The sequence below is a fragment of the Orcinus orca genome, chromosome 6, assembly GCF_937001465.1.
Source record: "Orcinus orca chromosome 6, mOrcOrc1.1, whole genome shotgun sequence".
Lineage (NCBI taxonomy): Eukaryota > Metazoa > Chordata > Mammalia > Artiodactyla > Delphinidae > Orcinus > Orcinus orca.
Window position 1 is genome coordinate 117087714 of NC_064564.1, and position 16526 is coordinate 117104239.

The following is a 16526-nucleotide window of genomic DNA, read 5'->3' on the forward strand; positions in this document are numbered from 1 at the left end:
TCCTAGAATGGCCCCGGTCCCTCCTTTTAGGGTCTTCCACAGCCGCTCACTTAATGCTTCTCTCCTGTTAGGTTCTGAGTAGTGCCCAGCACACAGCAGGCGCTAAATAACTGTCTAAGAAACGAAGGACAGACACCCGCATTCTGCCCCGAGCTCTCACCGGGGGAGGGGGGCGCTCCCGGTTTTCCGTGTGTGGAGGTGGGCGAGCATTCAAAGCACAACTCCCAGGAGTTCCCTGATCGTCTAGTGGGTAGGATTCCGGGCTTTCGCTGCCCAGCTGTGGGGGGTTCAATCTCAGGTCGGGGAACTGAGATCCCGCATAGCCCGCGGCGTGGCCAAAAAAAAAAAAAAAAAAAATCAAAGTGAAATTCCCTTGCGCTCCCTATTTCCAGATTAAACTCCTCCTGGCCTCCGTTCTGGGGCGGCCAGTAGGAGTGGGGGGCCGAGCCCCCAAGAAACCGCTCCGGTGGACCCGGCGTCAGGAAACCATTTCTGGGACCTCAGCACACAAGAAGACAGGCCGGAAGTCTACCTCGAGCCCGCCCTCGAGCTGTCATTGGGTGGGATCCGAGGAAGGGGAGGAGACCCGGCCTAGTCCTGGTTCATTATTGACTAAAAACCTATGCAGGCGGAAGGAGGGGGCTGAAACTTCGCTTCCTTCTGACTCTTCATTGGCTAAAAAGTTCGGCGTCTCTCTCGGGTTCTCATTGGCTAAGAGAGTGGGCGTGTCTTACAAGCCTCCAGGTCCCTCGCGGGTTGGTGGAAGAGACAGGTCCCTACCCCGCCCCTCGAGTTCCAACCCTCCTCGTTTTAAACACGAAGTTGAGGGACGGGCTGTCGTTTACCCCGAGCCTCGGGGCCTCACCTCGGGGGTGTGCTCCCAGAGGCCTTCGAGCCTCGCGGAACTCAGGGATTTCGACAAACGCGAGCGGGGAGGAAGCCCGGAACGATTCCTTAGCGGAACAGATCAGGCTAGGCCTCTAGGAGCTTGGGGAGGGACGGCCCGCGGCGGGCCCGACGAGACTGGCAGAATGGCGGCGGCAGACTGCGGTCCGGGGGTCGCCGTCCCCGTGGAGCTGCGGCGCGAGCGGCACATAGTGTGTGTGGAGTACCCGGGCGTGGTGCGCGACGTGTCCAAAATGCTGCAGACCCTGGGCGGCGAGGAAGGCGTCTCCCGGGTGAGGAGCGGGGAGTCTCCGGGGACCACAGGGGAGGTCTGAGTCGTTTGACTACGGCCGAGGGGCGGGACTACCCAGGGATGTGAGGTTTCCTTGGCAACGGAGCTCGAGGTCGGCTCTGGAGCGGCCAGTGGGCGGGGATTTGCTTCAAGACCCGCCGGGCGTGGAAGTTAGTTTAGCCCTGGGATCAGAGGGGAGAGGGTGTCCATTCCATCGCATCATTAATGCCATGAAAAGAGCTCAGTTGCACCGACCCCCCCGCCCCCCCCGCTCCCCAGGATGTGCTGGGCTGCCACATCCTCATTTCACAGAGCAGAAAACTGAGGTATGGGGAGATTAAGAACCGTTGACCTACAATGAGAGGGGGAGGAAGGATTATGTTATTAGTGTTAAAAGTAGTAATAGCTAACAATTTATTCTGTACCAGCTACATTTCTAGGTGCTTTACTTACATTCAATTCGCATTAGAACCCTGCCAGGTAGGAACTGTCATTGTCCCAATTTTACAAGGAAACCGAATCAGCTTGTTCAAGTTCACCCAGCAAACAGTGGAGCTGGGATGAATTCTTACCTCGTGCAAAGCTCTATGTAAGTGACTTACACGCACCAGATCTTGAAGTGTCTCTTCTTTAGAGAGTCCTTCCTCGACTGCCCTTACTAAAGTGGCTGCTAGCAGCTAACCTCTAATTGCAACCTGAAATTATGTTTTAATGTGTTTATTGTCTGTCCTGGACCTTTGGCTCTGAGGCTGTAAACTGTATGAGAACGGGACCTCCCGTGGTCCTAATATCCATAACTGTGCCTGCTTCTAAAATACTCGTCAAATGCATGATTGAATCTTCACGACAATCTAGTGAGTTAGGTACCATTATTATTCCCATTTTTCTGATAAAGACACAGGAAGAAAGGTTGGGTCAGACAGGCTCCTACATGGTACAGTGGGAATTTGAACGCATGCACATCTCCCTCTGAAGTCTGAACTCGTAATTCTGCTTCCTCATCCTTTATGAATACTGAAAAACCTTGAACCTGTCATTAAGCACAGGAGGCCAGTAGAGGCCCAGTCAGTCATGTTTTCTTCTTTTATCCTGACTTACTTTACGGCGGCATTGACCAGGACCCTTACTCCTGCTAACGCCAGGGATGTCTGGACACAGTTACAGTGGGACCCCTTTGGGAAGAGACTGGTCATTCACTCATTCCATTCCTGTTTCTTGTGTACCTCCTCTGTGCCAGCCCCACATCTGGGGTCATTCCCAGCACAGCAGTCTCAGAGACCTGTTTCCTGACAGTAGGGGCTCTTTCTAACTTTCTTTCCCTAGATGCTTCCTGAGCACCTGCTAAGGGCCAGGTTGTGTCCTGGGTGTTGGGGAGCCAGCAGACCAGCAAGTAGATGACCTTGGCCTAGTTAACATTGTTGGTGCTGCCACACGCTCACAGCTGACACTGTGTCCCTCCTACCCAATGTGGGACAAGCATTCCTATATCGATGACACATTACCATGATTTAGGTGTCAGGCTAAGTGCTTTACATATATTTCCATTTAATCATTGTAACAATCTGATGAGTAGGTACTGTTATTATGTCCATTTTAAGGAGAAGGAACCAAGGCATGGAAAGGATGAGTCACACTAGTCAGGGCCAAAGTGCTTGTTATTTGTTGATTTCATCTCCTTTGGACCTCGAAACTTTTGTATATATGAGGGTGAATGCCAGGACCCTTTGGGGTGGGTAGTTCCTAGAGAAGAAGCCCTAGACAAGTCATTCAACTCCCACCCAGGCTCTCCACGGCAGACACGGGGGTGGCACCTCCGTGAAGTGCTCCCAGAAGAGTAGGTGGTTACCCGCACTGACCTGTCACTCGAGAGACAGTGGCTTTACTTAACTGACAGTTACTGTCTCCAAATTTACAACCTCTTAGAAGGAAGAGACTGTCTTCATTTTCCCTACCAGATAAAAGCTAAGATACTTGGGTTTGAAAAATGAGTCTTTCGGGAATTAAAAGCTCAGAACGAACGGAAAAATCCTCCTGGCCCTTCCCTGGCCACCTGGGTTGCCGTCGGGCTTTCACTGAGGGAGGAGCTGCCGGCTGCTTTGCTGCCCCCTGCTTCACTCTGTCTCCTTTGACCTCCCGCAGATCTATGCAGACCCCACTAAGAGGCTGGAGCTGTACTTCCGGCCCAAGGACCCCTACTGCCACCCCGTGTGTGCCAACCGCTTCAGTACCAGCAGCCTGCTGCTCCGGATCAAGAGGAAGATGAGGCGGCAGAGGGGGGCGCCGGGGCCTGAGGCTCACCCCAAGGTCACGTTCGACATAGAGAGCCTTGGCATCGTCTCCACCGTTTACAAATTTCAAGGTAACTGCAAAATGCATTCTTACCACACTGGGTTATTTCAGGGCCTGCGTCCCTCGTGCCTGCAGGAGCTGCATGGGTCATCCACACGGTGAAGGGGGCCCGGATATGCCCAGGCGTGAGGGGAGTGGCAGAGCGCAGGCCCTGTCCAGGAGGCCCTGCTCGTTGCTGCTCGGTTTTCTGCATTCTTAAGAGAAGCTGGAATTCTCTGAGAAATCGCATTGTTAAAGCCGCTTTACGGGGCCAAGTTAAACTGGTCCACAGGCCTCCAGTTTTCAGCCCCACCCCCGCCCTCGTGTTTGGGGAGCTTCTTGGTTTTTACTGCTGCTGGTCTTACCGACCCTCTGAAGCCTCCCCAGGTCACCTCAGCCCCCTGGGACCTTATGTCCTTTGAACTCTCAGCCAGCTGGATGTCTCCCGTGGGGTCCTCAATCGAGTTTGCTCCCCACAGGGAACCCCTGGGAGGAGGTGCTAAGGCGTGGGGTGGAGAGGGGGAGTTGTGCCTGCCTCAGCCTCCCTCGGTCTCCCTGTCTGTGCAGTGGGAGCCCGGAGTTCCTCAGACCCTCGTGGAAGTTCAGAGAGACGATGCCCGTGTGCCGGTTTGCACACACGTATGGTACTTGGCAAATTACTAACAAGCCTCAAGAGTATCTATAGTTGCAGCTGCAGTTCTAAGATAGAAACTGAAGAGAATAAAGACTAAAAAGGAAGAGGGTGATAGAAAGTGTAAAGAAACTAAAACAGGGCCTGGGATCCCACAAGTGGGGCATTTGGAACGTCCGTCATTCTGGTGGAAAGTGGTATTCACCAAAGAGGGCCGTCCGTCCCGGGACGAGGCTTCCCAAGTGATCCGTTTCTTTCTCTCTCTAATTGAGCCGGTACGTCACCACTCAGTGTGTGTCCCAGACCAGCAGCATGGGCCTCACCTGGGAGCTTGTTAGAAATGCAGCACCTCAGCATCTGCATTTAGCAAGACCCCTGGTGAGTCACGTGCACGGTGCAGTCTAAGCAGCACTGACCTAGACTTTATCCTCACATATCAGGTAACTCCCCGACCCCCCAAAGTAGTATTTATCCAGGCGACTGGGCCGAGTTCCCAGAAGCGACTCGGACATACTGTTTTGGCTCCTGCAGCCTCCCCTGCGAGGCCCGCTCAGCGCACCCGAGAAGACGCGGGTGCTGGTGCGTGGCAGCTGCCAGTGCTGGGCGGGTGCGCTAGTGTGTCCGCCGTCTGTCTACCTCTCTTCCCAGGAATGTCCGACTTCCAGTACCTGGCCGTGCACACGGAGGCGGGTGGCAGGCACATGTCCATGTACAGCAAGGTGCTCATGGTCAAGCCCGAGAAGGAGAATTTCTTCCACCAGGAGCTGCCGCTCTACATCCCCCCGCCCATCTTCTCCAGGCTGGACACCCCGGTGGACTACTCCTACCGCCCAGAGACACAGCACCGGTAAGTACCTCCCTGTGGCCGCCGCCCCGCAGCAGCGGGGCTCAGGGCAAGGGCCCTGCGCTCAGAGGGCTGGACTCTTCCACTCGCGGGTCAGGCGGCCAGGGTGGCCGGCTTTACTCAGGCCCGTGGCCCCAGCAACAGAGCAGCTGGTGACCAGGGGCCCTGACCAGGGGTGTCAGGAACCAGCCCTGGTCCCCGCGCCCCACCCGGAGGCCTTGCTCAGGGCTGTCCTCACACCACAGAGTGTGAATCAGGATGTTGCCTTTGGACTTAGACCCCTCCCCAAAAGCGTGTACCTTGAGGTGTGGAGAGACAGACACCCCCTGCCGCAGGAGCCCTGGGAATGAGGTCGATATTTTTTAGAGAGCAACCTGGCAGAATCTATTACAGTTTTAAATGTTCTTTCCTGACGACCAGGCGGCCTGTAGGAATTTATCCCACAGTGACTGTCGCCTCTGTGCCCAAAGATACACTGACAAGAGCGTTTTCTGGTTGGTTGTGGGCAGTAGCAAGGAGCTGCGAGGGCCTGGTGTGGCGAGAGAGCCCGGTGGGCAGGGGCCCGCGTTCAGGTCCTGGACCTGTGATCCCTCATCACAGGCCGGGCAGGTGAGCCCCGACCTCCCGCGCCAGCCTCCCCGCCTGTAACAGGGGTGATAATAATAGTAACAGTACTCACTTCTCGGCGTCGTTAGAGGGCCGAATGACTGAGGCTTTTGGAAATACTCAGAACACTGAGTGCCGGGCAGAGTTTGATAAAGTGGATAAGTGAGCGATCAGTCCACTAATAGGGATGATGTAGTTAATTAAACGACGGCCTGTCTGTGCCAAGGAAGACTGCACAGCCTTTAAGAAAGCGGGCTCCATGGACCAACATGGCTCGTGTCCAGACTTGCTCTAGGAAAAGCAGGTGTTAGAGCAGACTCTGTGCTATAAAAGTAAACTGGGTGATAATGGAAGCCTGGAAAGACGGGGAAGTTTGGGCCCAGAGCAGTTATCTGCAGAGCGGCGGGAGGGCGAGAAGCTTCTCTTCCCTCATCAAGTATTTCCATCAACGAGTACTGACCGCCTGTCGGGGCCCAGGGCTCCCCTTGGAGCCAGTGTCAGTGGGGACGCGACAGGCGGCTCCGTGCAGGGCCGGGGGCTGGGGAGCCGGTGGAGCCCCAGTGAAGGATGAGCGGGCGGTGGGAGCCTGCGGGCAGGTGTGTGTCTTAAAGGAGATAAGTGGGGAGTGGGCTGTCATGCACAGTGAGTGGAGTGCGGGAGGGTCCTCGGGGGAGCTGAACTTTGAAACAGACCTGTGTGATGACAGAGCCAGGCAGGTGAAGATCCGGGGAGAACGTTCCAGACCAGGGGGCTGGCACATGCAAAGGAACAGTCGGGGGTGTTGCCCCCGAAGCGCAGAGAGCCGAGAGGGGGGTGGGGTGAGGGTCGCACGGACCACAGAAAGGAGCTTAGATTTTATGCTAAGGAGAAAGGTGTGTTGTCCCCTTCCTTTAAAAAATATATTCTGGGGAGTTCCGAAAGGAGAGAGGAGTGTGTGATGGACGCCCACCTACGTCACCAGCCTCAACTTGCTGCTGCTGGTTTCACCTCCCCACCACCTCCACCCCCAGCATCACAGCGCGTCCTCCAGAAACAAGTGTGTGTCTCTAACTGGGAAGGACTTGGTTTATTTTAACTTAGCCATAGTGCTGTCATCAGAACGAGCAAACGTTAACAGTGTCCTTCACGTCATCCAGGGCCCAGTCCTCGCTCCGTTTCCCCATTGCCTCAAAAGTAAGTCGAGAGCCAGACAAGGGTCGATGTCTCTCAGGCCAGTTGAGTCCATAATGCCACCCCCCGCCATCCTTTTTCTGATTGCAGGAGTAAATTGTGCTTGTTAGAAAAGACCAGACATTATAGAAATGTATAACTGCAAGGAATCGGGTCCATTCCCTCCCTGCTGAAAACCCTAGTGTGTGCAGTTTTCTGTGCGTATGTTATACTCATTATGAGAGTTTCAAATGTTTTAAATGTACATGTTTCTGAAATTTGAAACTTATTTTTCCCCCACAAGCATTTTACTCTTACAGTCAGAAACAAAAATATGTAGAAGAAGGAACTAGAGGCACCCGTCCCCCGCCCCGCATTGCCGGCCCTGATGCTGGATGGCAGCGTCAGAGTCACTGCTCCGTCCTGTAGGGCCTGCAAACAGCTGTCTCCCAGCCTCTGGGAGGGGGACAGGGGTGGAGGGCCGGCTGCCCTTGAACCCACAGGCCCTGTTTTTCTCCCATGTCGTTTATCGATTTTCCAGTGCGTGGAAGGAACCTGCCTTTTCTCCCAGGGCTGCCATCGATTTTCCTGCTCTGATGGCCCTCATGGGTACCAAGGACTGGCAGAGGAGGCCTGGCCCCCGCCTTGCTGGCCTTCCTGGGTCCAGGGGGGCTGAGCTTCCTATATGGCCAGTGGGCAGAGGCCAGGCTGGGACGCTGGCCTGACGGGGGTCCCCCCTCCTCGAGGCAGTTGAGGGGGGAGGGCAGGCGGCCCGCGCCCTGCTGCTGCCTGGCCCAGAGGGAGTGCCCGGGGCTTTCTGTTTTCTTCGGGGGCGTCTGGGGCCTCGGGGAGTTGTCTTGGAAAACAGGATAGTGTTCAGGATGGTTTCAAATGGAGTCATGTTGTTTAACAAAGGCACAGATTTGATCCCGTCTTTGTAATTTTGTTTCCCAATGTGAAAAAATCACTTTGTTGTTCTTTATAAATATGCAGATGGTATGCACTCATGTAGAAAATTACGGTAAAATGGAAACAAATTTAAAAGGTATTAATCACCTGTGTGACATCCAGGACATACTCTGAAATGCACTGCAAAATAATTGAGTGGGTTTGGGGTGGGGCCCGGATGGCGTGAAATGGGCCCTGTGACGGCAGTTGTGGAAGCGGATGGTGGGCTTATGGGGGCTCCTTGTACTGTTCCCCCTGCTTTCGCGAAGCTGTGATGTTCCTGATGTCCCACCTCCGAGGGAAGCGCTCCGAGCCCCCTAGGAATCGTTGACCCTGTGTGTCTGTGCTAACGGCTGGTGGCAGAGCCCCATCCCCCCCTTTTGTTTTTGGCCGCACTGTGCGGCTTGCGGGATGGATCCTAGGTCCCTGACCAGGGCTCGAACCCAGGCCCCTTTCAGTGGAAGCTCGCAGTCCTAACCACTGGACCTCCAGGGAGGTCCCCAGAGCTCTTCTTTTAGCCTCTGTGACGAGAGCGTCTGGTAGTATACGTCCTCCCTTCACCGCGGTATCGTTGAGATGCTTCCGAGCAGGACGGAGGTTAGCGGCCCCGCCAGCCTCCCTGGGCTCAAGTCCCAGCTCCATTACCTCGAGCTCTGGCTCGAGGCAGGTTTCCAACCCCTGTGGCCTCAGTGACTTCATGGGAAATGGGTCCTTCCTCGTAGGATTGTTTCAAGGGTTAGATGAGTGACTTGTGGGCGTCAGTAAGCACAGCTGCGCTCTGACAGCTGATTGGTGGTTCCCGTGTGGCCGCCCGCGCCTCAGCTGATTCCACTGTCCCTGCCCTGATGGGCATCTGGGCTGTTTCCAGCTTTTCACTGGCTGGACGGTGCCGTGCTCGACGCGATGCAGTCGTGAGGCCACCAGCCTCACGGCAGGGGCCCTTCCCCACACCCCAGCCTCTGGGGCTCTTGGCCTGGCCCTGCTTCGGAGCCTCTCTGAGCTGACTCGGACTCGCTCCCCCTTCTTCTCCTGGTCATCAGCCTGAGAACACAGGCGCCTGCCTTCAGTGGCCGGGGCTGAGATCCGCTTCTCACCCAGATTCCAGGGAAACGCACCCACACGTGGGCTGCCCGTGTCCAGCGGGCCCACGCCTGGCGCTCCCGCCCTCAGCAGCTCTCTGCTCCTAGGGAAGGCTACAACAACCCCTCCATCTCCGGGGAGAACCTGATCGGCCTGAGCAGGGCCCGGCGCCCTCACAATGCCATCTTTGTCAACTTCGAGGGGGATGAGGCACCCGAGCAGCCGCTAGAGGCTGCGGCCCAGACCTGGAGGAAGGTGTGCACCAACCCCGTGGACCACAAGGTGGAGGAGGAGCTGAGGCAGGTGAGCCCGGCCCCCCGGCCACACCTTCACTGGCCGCACCTTGTCTTAGGCTCGCTTATTAACACGTGGGAGCTCCTCACCTCCAGATGCGCCATCTAAAGCTATGCCAGTGTAAGCCCCGCCCCCCCGGAGCTCAAAGTCTCCTTCAAGCTCACGAGAGGCCCCTTTGGGATGGTAAACGTCGCCCACATGCGACCTCGGCGTGGAGCTCCGGGATTCCGGAAGCTTTGTTCATCCAGCCCTTGGCTGCAACACACCAGATGGGGCACCTGGTGTGCACCAGGCCCGGTGCTTCCTCCCCGTTAGAGCCGGGCTGGACGGGGGCCCTGGGCGGAGGCGGCCTTCTGCCTTACCCGCTGGCTTGCAGGTTCTGGGAGACCCAGGCCAGGGGACTCTGGTCCTTGTGTCGCCACAGGTGTGGACAGTAGGTTCTCAGCATGTCACTGCTGACCGACCCTTGCCCCTGCCCCTGTTGAACTTGACTGTCCCCTTGGTGCGGGACGGGGGTGGGGTGGGATGTTATTTCTTAAGTGGTGGACACCTTGTTATGTTTCTAGCAGTCGCTAGGTCGGGGGGAAGTGGGGGCCACTCTCCAAGGCCCCTCGTTGTCATCAGGACACAGCCCAATCTCCCACCTGGCTCAAGGCCGCTCCCACCCTGGCCCTCCCACCCCAGCCCCACTGGCCCTTCACAGCCCTCCCACTGGGAGGGGGTGGGCCGTCCCCTGCGGCCTTCGTCACATCCCGGCTCAGGCCCCTGCCCTCTGGGGCTGCTCAGGGGCCCAGAGCTCCGGCCCGTCCCCCTCCTGGCCCTGCTCTGGCTCCTTTGGTCCTCTGCCTCTCCGCTGCCCTTTGAGCCGCCTAAGGACAGGGACAGCGTCTTTCATGGTCATTTCAGGACCCCCAGGCCCTGCAACCGCACTTGACACGTGCTGGGCGAGCAGGGCGCTTCTCAGCGCGGGACGAGTGGGCGTGCGCAGAGGCCCCTCCCCACCTGCCTGGCCCCTGCTCCCCCCACCCCCACTCCTCTCAGGAAGGTCCTCTGGGGCCAGACCATGCGGGGAGCCTGGGGCAGGCGGGGAAGCTGTGGGTGCTCTTCTCAGCCTCTGCCTTGACCCTCCAGCTGTTTGAAATCCGCCCCATCTGGTCACGTAACGCTGTCAAGGCCAACATCAGCGTCCACCCCGACAAGCTCAAGGTCTTGCTGCCCTTCATGGCCTATTACATGGTGAGTGCCCACCCACCGCCCACCGCGCTTCCCACCTGCGCTGTCCTGATCCCTGACGTGCCTCAGAGCCCCAGCAAGGGCAGGCGGCCCTGTCCCAGCAGCTGGAGGATGGCTTCTTAAAGGGATTATACTTTGTTTTTTGTGGTACGCGGGCCTCTCACTGTTGTGGCCTCTCCTGTTGCGGAGCACAGACTCCAGACGCGCAGGCTCAGCGGTCATGGCTCACGGGCCTAGCCGCTCCGCGGCATGTGGGATCTTCCCGGACCGGGGCACGAACCGTGTCCCCTGCATCGGCAGGCGTACTCTCAACCACTGCACCACCATGGAAGCCCGGGATTATACATTTTTTAATGGCCTTGTATGGAGAGCTTTCTAAGGACCAGGCCCTGGGTTAAGTGCTATGTGCATAGCATCCTTTCTTCTTCCATGGGGCATGGCAGCAGGGTTTGGACCTCTGATGAAGAGGCTCGGCTCAGATTGGCGACTTGATGGGCCAAGATCCTACAGCCAGGGAGTGGCAGAGCCCCCTGGGGACCCCGGCCTGTTTGGCTGCAGCGCCTGGGCCCCTAACCACAGTGCCACCTGCCTTCACGCATTCTCCCTGGGTTGAGGGGCGTTCAGTGGCGGTCACAGGCGCCTTGGACTCAGTCCAGGAGGGATGGAGATGGGGCTGTCATCACTGAGATTCCCCAAGGTGCTGTGAGGAAGAGCTCCTGCTGGCCAAGGGTCCAACCTGGGGCCTGGGGAGGCAGATGGACAACGTGACCGTGACTGTGATGGCCAGGAGGTGGGGGGCATGAGACGGGCTCATCCCTCCTGGGCTTAGACCCGACATCACAGAGCTGCTGCCTGCCTTTCAGCATTGGCTTTCTGGACACAAGGACCTCGGGAGCGCTGTTTGGGGACAGTGCCTCCATCCATTAGCACAGTTGTGACAGTTCTTGAGCTCTTTCTCTGTGCTGGGCACTGCGGTGAGGGCTTCAGGGGCACCATCTCATTTAATCCTCACCAAGACGCCATCTGACTGGAAGACCAAGGCTTGGAAAGGCCAAGTGACCTACCCGAGGTGACCGAGCCACACGTGCGAGCTGGGGGGCAGGGTTCCAGAGCCTGTCCCCAACTCGTGGGCGTGTGGTGCTGCCCCATGTGGGCAGCCACCTGGGCCTGCAACTCGGGGGCCGGGGATCGGCCTTGACCACACTTCGCACTCCCGCCCTTTCTGTCTCCAGATAACAGGCCCCTGGAGAAGCCTCTGGATTCGATTCGGGTACGACCCCCGAAAACACCCAGACGCCAAGATTTATCAAGTCCTTGACTTCCGAATCCGTTGTGGAATGAAATACGGTAAACAATTACCGAAACCCTTGCTTTCCTTTTCCCTTTATCGCTTTCTGTTTCCAGCATTCTCTTCTGTAATACGAATATATCCACGTGGAGAGGATATATTCCCCCCTTGGTGGGACTGTTAGGGACAGAATAGCGCAGACACGAGGACCCGAGCTCTCGTCCTGGCTCCTGTGGTGATGCTCTAGTGGCTCCTTACAGCTCCTGTGGTGCAGGCCAGGCGTCCCGTCAGTCTCCTGTCCCCGGCCCGCGGTGACCCCCCCGCACACAAAGCACCAGGACGCGGCGGCTCCTGTCACTCCAGTGGGAGGCCTGAGTCCCCTTCTCAGGAGCCGCCCCAGGGAACCCCGGTGCGCCTGTGGCTGCCAGAAGGGGCTCTGTGCCCACCCCACCTGATGCACGCCCCCCTCCGGCAGGTTACGCCCCCAGCGACATGCCCGTCAAGGCCAAGCGCAGCACCTACAACTACAGCCTCCCCATCACCGTCAAAAAAACGAGTAAGGGGCTCAGGCTCCCTCTGCGGATCAGGCGCTGGGGAAGACGGGCGTCCGGATGGCGGGATGGGAAGGGGCTTCCCGAGGAGGTCACTCCAGGGCACTGCTGGCCCGCGCACCCCGGGGAGGGGGGGCGGGAGAAACACACACCCCCGTATTCCAAAGCCCTGCCGTGGTCCCCTCGCAGGCAGCCAGCTCGTCACCATGCAAGACCTGAAGCAGGGCCTGGGTCCCTCAGGGTCGGCCAGTGCACGCAAGTTGGCCTCCAACAAGTACAAGCTCAAGGTGGGTGTCCCCTGAGCTGCCCTCCTGGGTGAGGGCGCGGGGGGCGGCGGCCCCTCCCTCGGGCAGGCCCAGGACCCCTCACACAGCCCCCAGCCCCGCCTGTGACGCCAGGAGGGGCTCCGACTGAGGCCGCTCTGCCCTCCCTGTGCCTTTACGTGACTCCCACCTCCCGGGACAGCCTCTGGGCGTGGGTGCTGGGACCACCTGGGTACGTCTCAGGGAGGGGCTCAGATGCCAGCAGCCCCGTGTGGCAGCCACGGGGCTGGTGAGGCTCAGGCGCTGTGGGCCTGAAGCCAGAGCAGACCGTCTGCACCCTGGCCGTGGGCTGGACGCGGGCCGCCCTCACAGGCTCAGGCTCTCGTTAGCACAGGCGCGCAGCAGGGGCGGCGACTCCCGGGGCCCTTCCCGTGCCTGGCCGACGTGAGCTGCTCCAGGCTCGGAGGGGGAGGCCGGCAGGGTGGCCCCCTCCCTGGAGTCACTTGCCTCGTAGAGGGGTTGGGGCGGCTGTCTCCCAGCAGCGTCAGGTCTCCGCTCCTCAGGGAGGGCCCGGACCCTCGCCAGAGCAGCCGTCCTCCTCCAGGACTCTTGTCTTAGGCCTTTATCCCCACCTCTGGAACTGGCCTGCAGGGCCACCTAAGATGACCGAGCAGTGGAAGAGAGACGTGCGGAGGGCCCTGCAGGGAGGCTCCGAGGCAGAGCCCAGCCCCGGCCCCCGGCGGCTCACGGTCCCAGGGCCCAAGGGAGGGCCTGGCTGCTTCGACCACCCCTCGACGCCTGGGGAGTTGCGGCTCGTTTTCTGCACACCGGCTCCCCGGCCTGTGGCCCGTCTGCCTCGCCTGAGTCCAGGGAGAAGAGCCAGGCCTGCCAGGTCCTGGGAGCAGGATAGGCAGCCGCCCTGGGAGAGGCCCCGTGGGAGCCACGGCGTGGGGCTCTCCTGTGCCGCCCGCCCCCGGGGACGCTCCCTCCGACCTTGCCGTCTCTGCCCTCCTTTGCCAGGACTCGGTCTACATCTTCCGGGAGGGGGCCTTGCCACCGTACCGACAGATGTTCTACCAGTTTTGCGACTTGAACGTGGACGAGTACGTACGTGCGGGGCCCTGAGACGCCGAGGTGGGGACCGTGGGACTCGGGGTCAGTGCAGAGAAACCAGCCGGGGACCGAGGTGTTTCCTGCGACTCTTCCACTTCACGTCAGCCTTAATCTCTCAGCGAGGAGGCCGGCCGCCTGGGAGTCCTCTGCCCGGGCTCGCGCGGCCCTCGGGAGTGGCTTCCCGGGTGCGCCTCGGGCCGCACCTCTGAGCAGCCGGCTGTGCTGCGCGCAGAGCACAGCGCTGGGCCGGGGTCTTTGCCTTCCTCCTCCTTCGCCCGCATGGGGGTTCCTGACACGGTCCCCAGGCCCTGGAGTTGATCAGAATCCCAGAAACCTTTAAGCCAGTTGTTCCTCGTGATGTTTAAAAACCTGGGGGAGGGGTGCTGGGGTGGGAGGAGGCGGGAGCCTGTTAAACCCAGCCTGGAACCTGGTGAACGCTCAGGCTCTCGCCAGGCCAGTGGGCCGCGGCACACGCCTGCCTCGTGTGCAGGGTGGGGTCGGGGCCCCAGCTGGGGGTGGACCGCTTTCTTGACGCCCTTCGTGACCGAGCTCCTCCCTCGGGGTGGCGCTCTGAGTGCTGTTTTTCTGAGCACGACCCCAGCTCTGCCAAAACCGCTGCCTGGCCCCTGTGAGCAGAGACCCCACCCCGGAACTCTGTCTCCCAACGCCCAGGCTGCAGAAGATCATACACCGCAATGACGGCGCTGAAAGTCTCTGCACAGAGCGGGACGGCTGGTGCCTCCCCAAGACCAGTGATGACCTGAGGGACATGATGTCCCTCATGATCCGGCACACCATCCGCTCCAAGAGGCCTGGTGAGAGTGCTCGGGGTGAAGGGACGCCCTGGGTGCTCTGGGGCCCCCTCTGGGGCCCAAGCAAGTGTCCCTAGAGGACCTGCTCCCCAAGAAATTGCACCCAGGTGGGAGCCTCTTGCCCTGAGAGTGGTGGGAGGGGGGCCTTTGGAGACAGGGCTCAGCCCTGGGGGTTGAAGGCAGGAGACGGGCCCAGAGGGGTGGGGCTGGAACAGGGCCAGTGCTGCCAGGGGGGCCGCCGCTTTATGCCCTGACGTCACCCTACATCCTCTGGCCACGTGTGGGCACGTTGCTCCCGTCTCCCCTGGGAGGGCAGGGACGGCGGGGCCTGGGCTCCTGTCACCCGGCACTGCCTGCCCCTCCGCAGGATGAGCATCCCTGCACGGGGTGTGAGCCCTGCTGCACTGCAGGTCTGACGGGGCTGGGGGAGAGCAAGCGAAAGGGCCCCTCTCGGGGTTCCTCCCAGGCTCGGGGAGGGGGCGTCCCAGACCCACCAGCCCCTGTGGAGCTGATGGGAGTAGGGGTTCTCAGCCTCCTTTAGGACACAGCCCCCCTCTGAGAGTCCAGTTGAGAAAAGCACTGACACAGAGCCCTGCACACTCCTGGGGAGTCCACGGGACCCATGAGCTGCCGGAGGCTCCTCCGGGGAAGAGGTTTTCAAGGCCCTTGGCCTCAGTGTTCCTTGAAGTGCTTTTTCAACTGGAGTCCCAGGTCCCCCAGCCGTCCTGCTTCCCAAAGCAGCTTCTCTAGAGCTTGAGCCCAGACACCCGTATTTGTAGACAGGCCCCCAGGAGCCGAGGGCCTCTGGCTGAGACCAGCGACAGCTGGTGTGGGTGCGCCCAGGAGCCAACGACGGGACACACACGGCCTGTCTTTTGGCCCAGCTCTCTTCTCCAGCCCGGCCAAAGCTGACGACGGGAAAGAACAGCTGACCTGCGGATCTGGGGACGAGGAAGCAGAGGACGCGGAGGACGAGGACGACGAGGACGATGAGGACGACTTCAAGCCGTCGGACGGGAGCGAGAACGAGATGGAGACGGAAATTCTGGACTACGTGTGATGCAGCCCTGGGCTCCAGGCTGGGCGCCCCGACCAGGCCTGATGAGGGACCCAGGACAAGCCGGGGTCCCCTGCTGCTGCCCACAGAAGCCAGAATGTCCCCAGGCGGCCCTGCTGAGGAAAGCAGCCGGGTACAGCCGACCCTGGCTGCCCGGGGCCATCCCGAAGGTGGTGCCCCGACTTTGCACAGCCGCGAGCCAGCCCGGTGTCCCTCGGGCTGAGCCAGCGCCCAGCACCTCCCTCTGGCCGAGACCAGCAAGCGCTGGAGGTGCAGATGGTGCAGCGGGGGAGGGCCGGCCCTGGCTGCTGCTGAGGCAAAAGGACGGGGCGAGGAGCCTGGTCCGTGGTCACAGGCGGCGAAGTCTGCCATCGTGTCTGGACCCCATCCGTTTGGGGTAACCTGGCAAAGGGCAGGCCCAGCTGGAATTGTCCGTATTAAACACATTTTCCCAAGGAGCCTTGGTGTCTCAGTGGGGATGTCAGCCAGAGAGGGGTTTCCTCTTGCCTCTGGGCTTGGGCTCCCTGCTGGACGTCGTTTGTCCCTTCAGTCGTTCATTCAGTGACCTCGTGGTGGGTGATGCCGGGATGGTTGAGAACAGGCCTGATGCCCCTCGGTAGGTGGGCCAGGTGAGAGCAGCCAGAAGTAACTGCAGCCCGGGGGGCCCTACAGCCTCACGTTCATCCCTTCCTGTTCCAAGTGGATGTGTTCTTCAGAGGCTCACGGGAGACAGACCCTGTCTCAGGGCTGCCTGGTGTGAAGCCAGAGGTTTCCAGGGATTGCAGGGTCCCTGGTGGGGCTGAACCTGCCCTCCCCGGGGAGTACCCACACACACACTGCCTGAGCCAGAGATGAGCCCCATCACCCAGTTCCTCAGCCGGCAGGCTGGGCCACGGAGTGTGACCACAAGTTCCAAAGTCAGACGGAAGCCCCCTCCCACGACAGGTCAGAAACCCCAGTGGCGCACAGTTGGCCTGAAGTGGTCAGTTCTGGGAACCGGCCTTGGAGAGCTGAGCGCCCCGACGTGCCTGTCGCTCCCACTGGGGGTGAGGTGCAGCTGCCTGGGCCTTCCCCCTTCCCTCACCTCTGTACCGCTTTCACTCAGGCCGAGGTCTCTGCTGGTGGATCTTAGCTGCGGCTGGTCCCACTTCT

The 16526-nt window shown here is 59.8% G+C and overlaps 1 protein-coding gene across 6 annotated transcripts; it reads left to right on the top strand.

Moving 5' to 3' along the window:
- The first annotated feature begins 785 nt into the window (after positions 1-785).
- GTF3C5 (general transcription factor IIIC subunit 5) lies at positions 786-15832 on the top strand. Of its 6 annotated transcripts, none has more exons than XR_004482927.2 (11): positions 786-1178; positions 3317-3536; positions 4785-4983; positions 8871-9066; positions 10189-10293; positions 11523-11637; positions 12054-12134; positions 12319-12416; positions 13413-13499; positions 14178-14320; positions 15202-15342. XR_004482927.2 is itself a non-coding variant. In XM_033426869.2 (11 exons), exons 1-11 carry the CDS (start codon positions 1032-1034, stop codon positions 15375-15377), a joined length of 1668 nt encoding a protein of 555 aa, XP_033282760.1. In that variant the 5' UTR covers positions 787-1031; the 3' UTR covers positions 15378-15832. The 6 variants fall into 6 exon arrangements, 4 of the variants coding, with proteins under 4 accessions (XP_033282761.1, XP_033282760.1, XP_049567731.1 ...); XR_007478222.1 differs by having other exon boundaries at positions 15097-15236; XM_033426869.2 differs by having other exon boundaries at positions 787-1178; positions 13413-13495; positions 15097-15832.
- Positions 15833-16526: the final 694 nt, after the last annotated feature.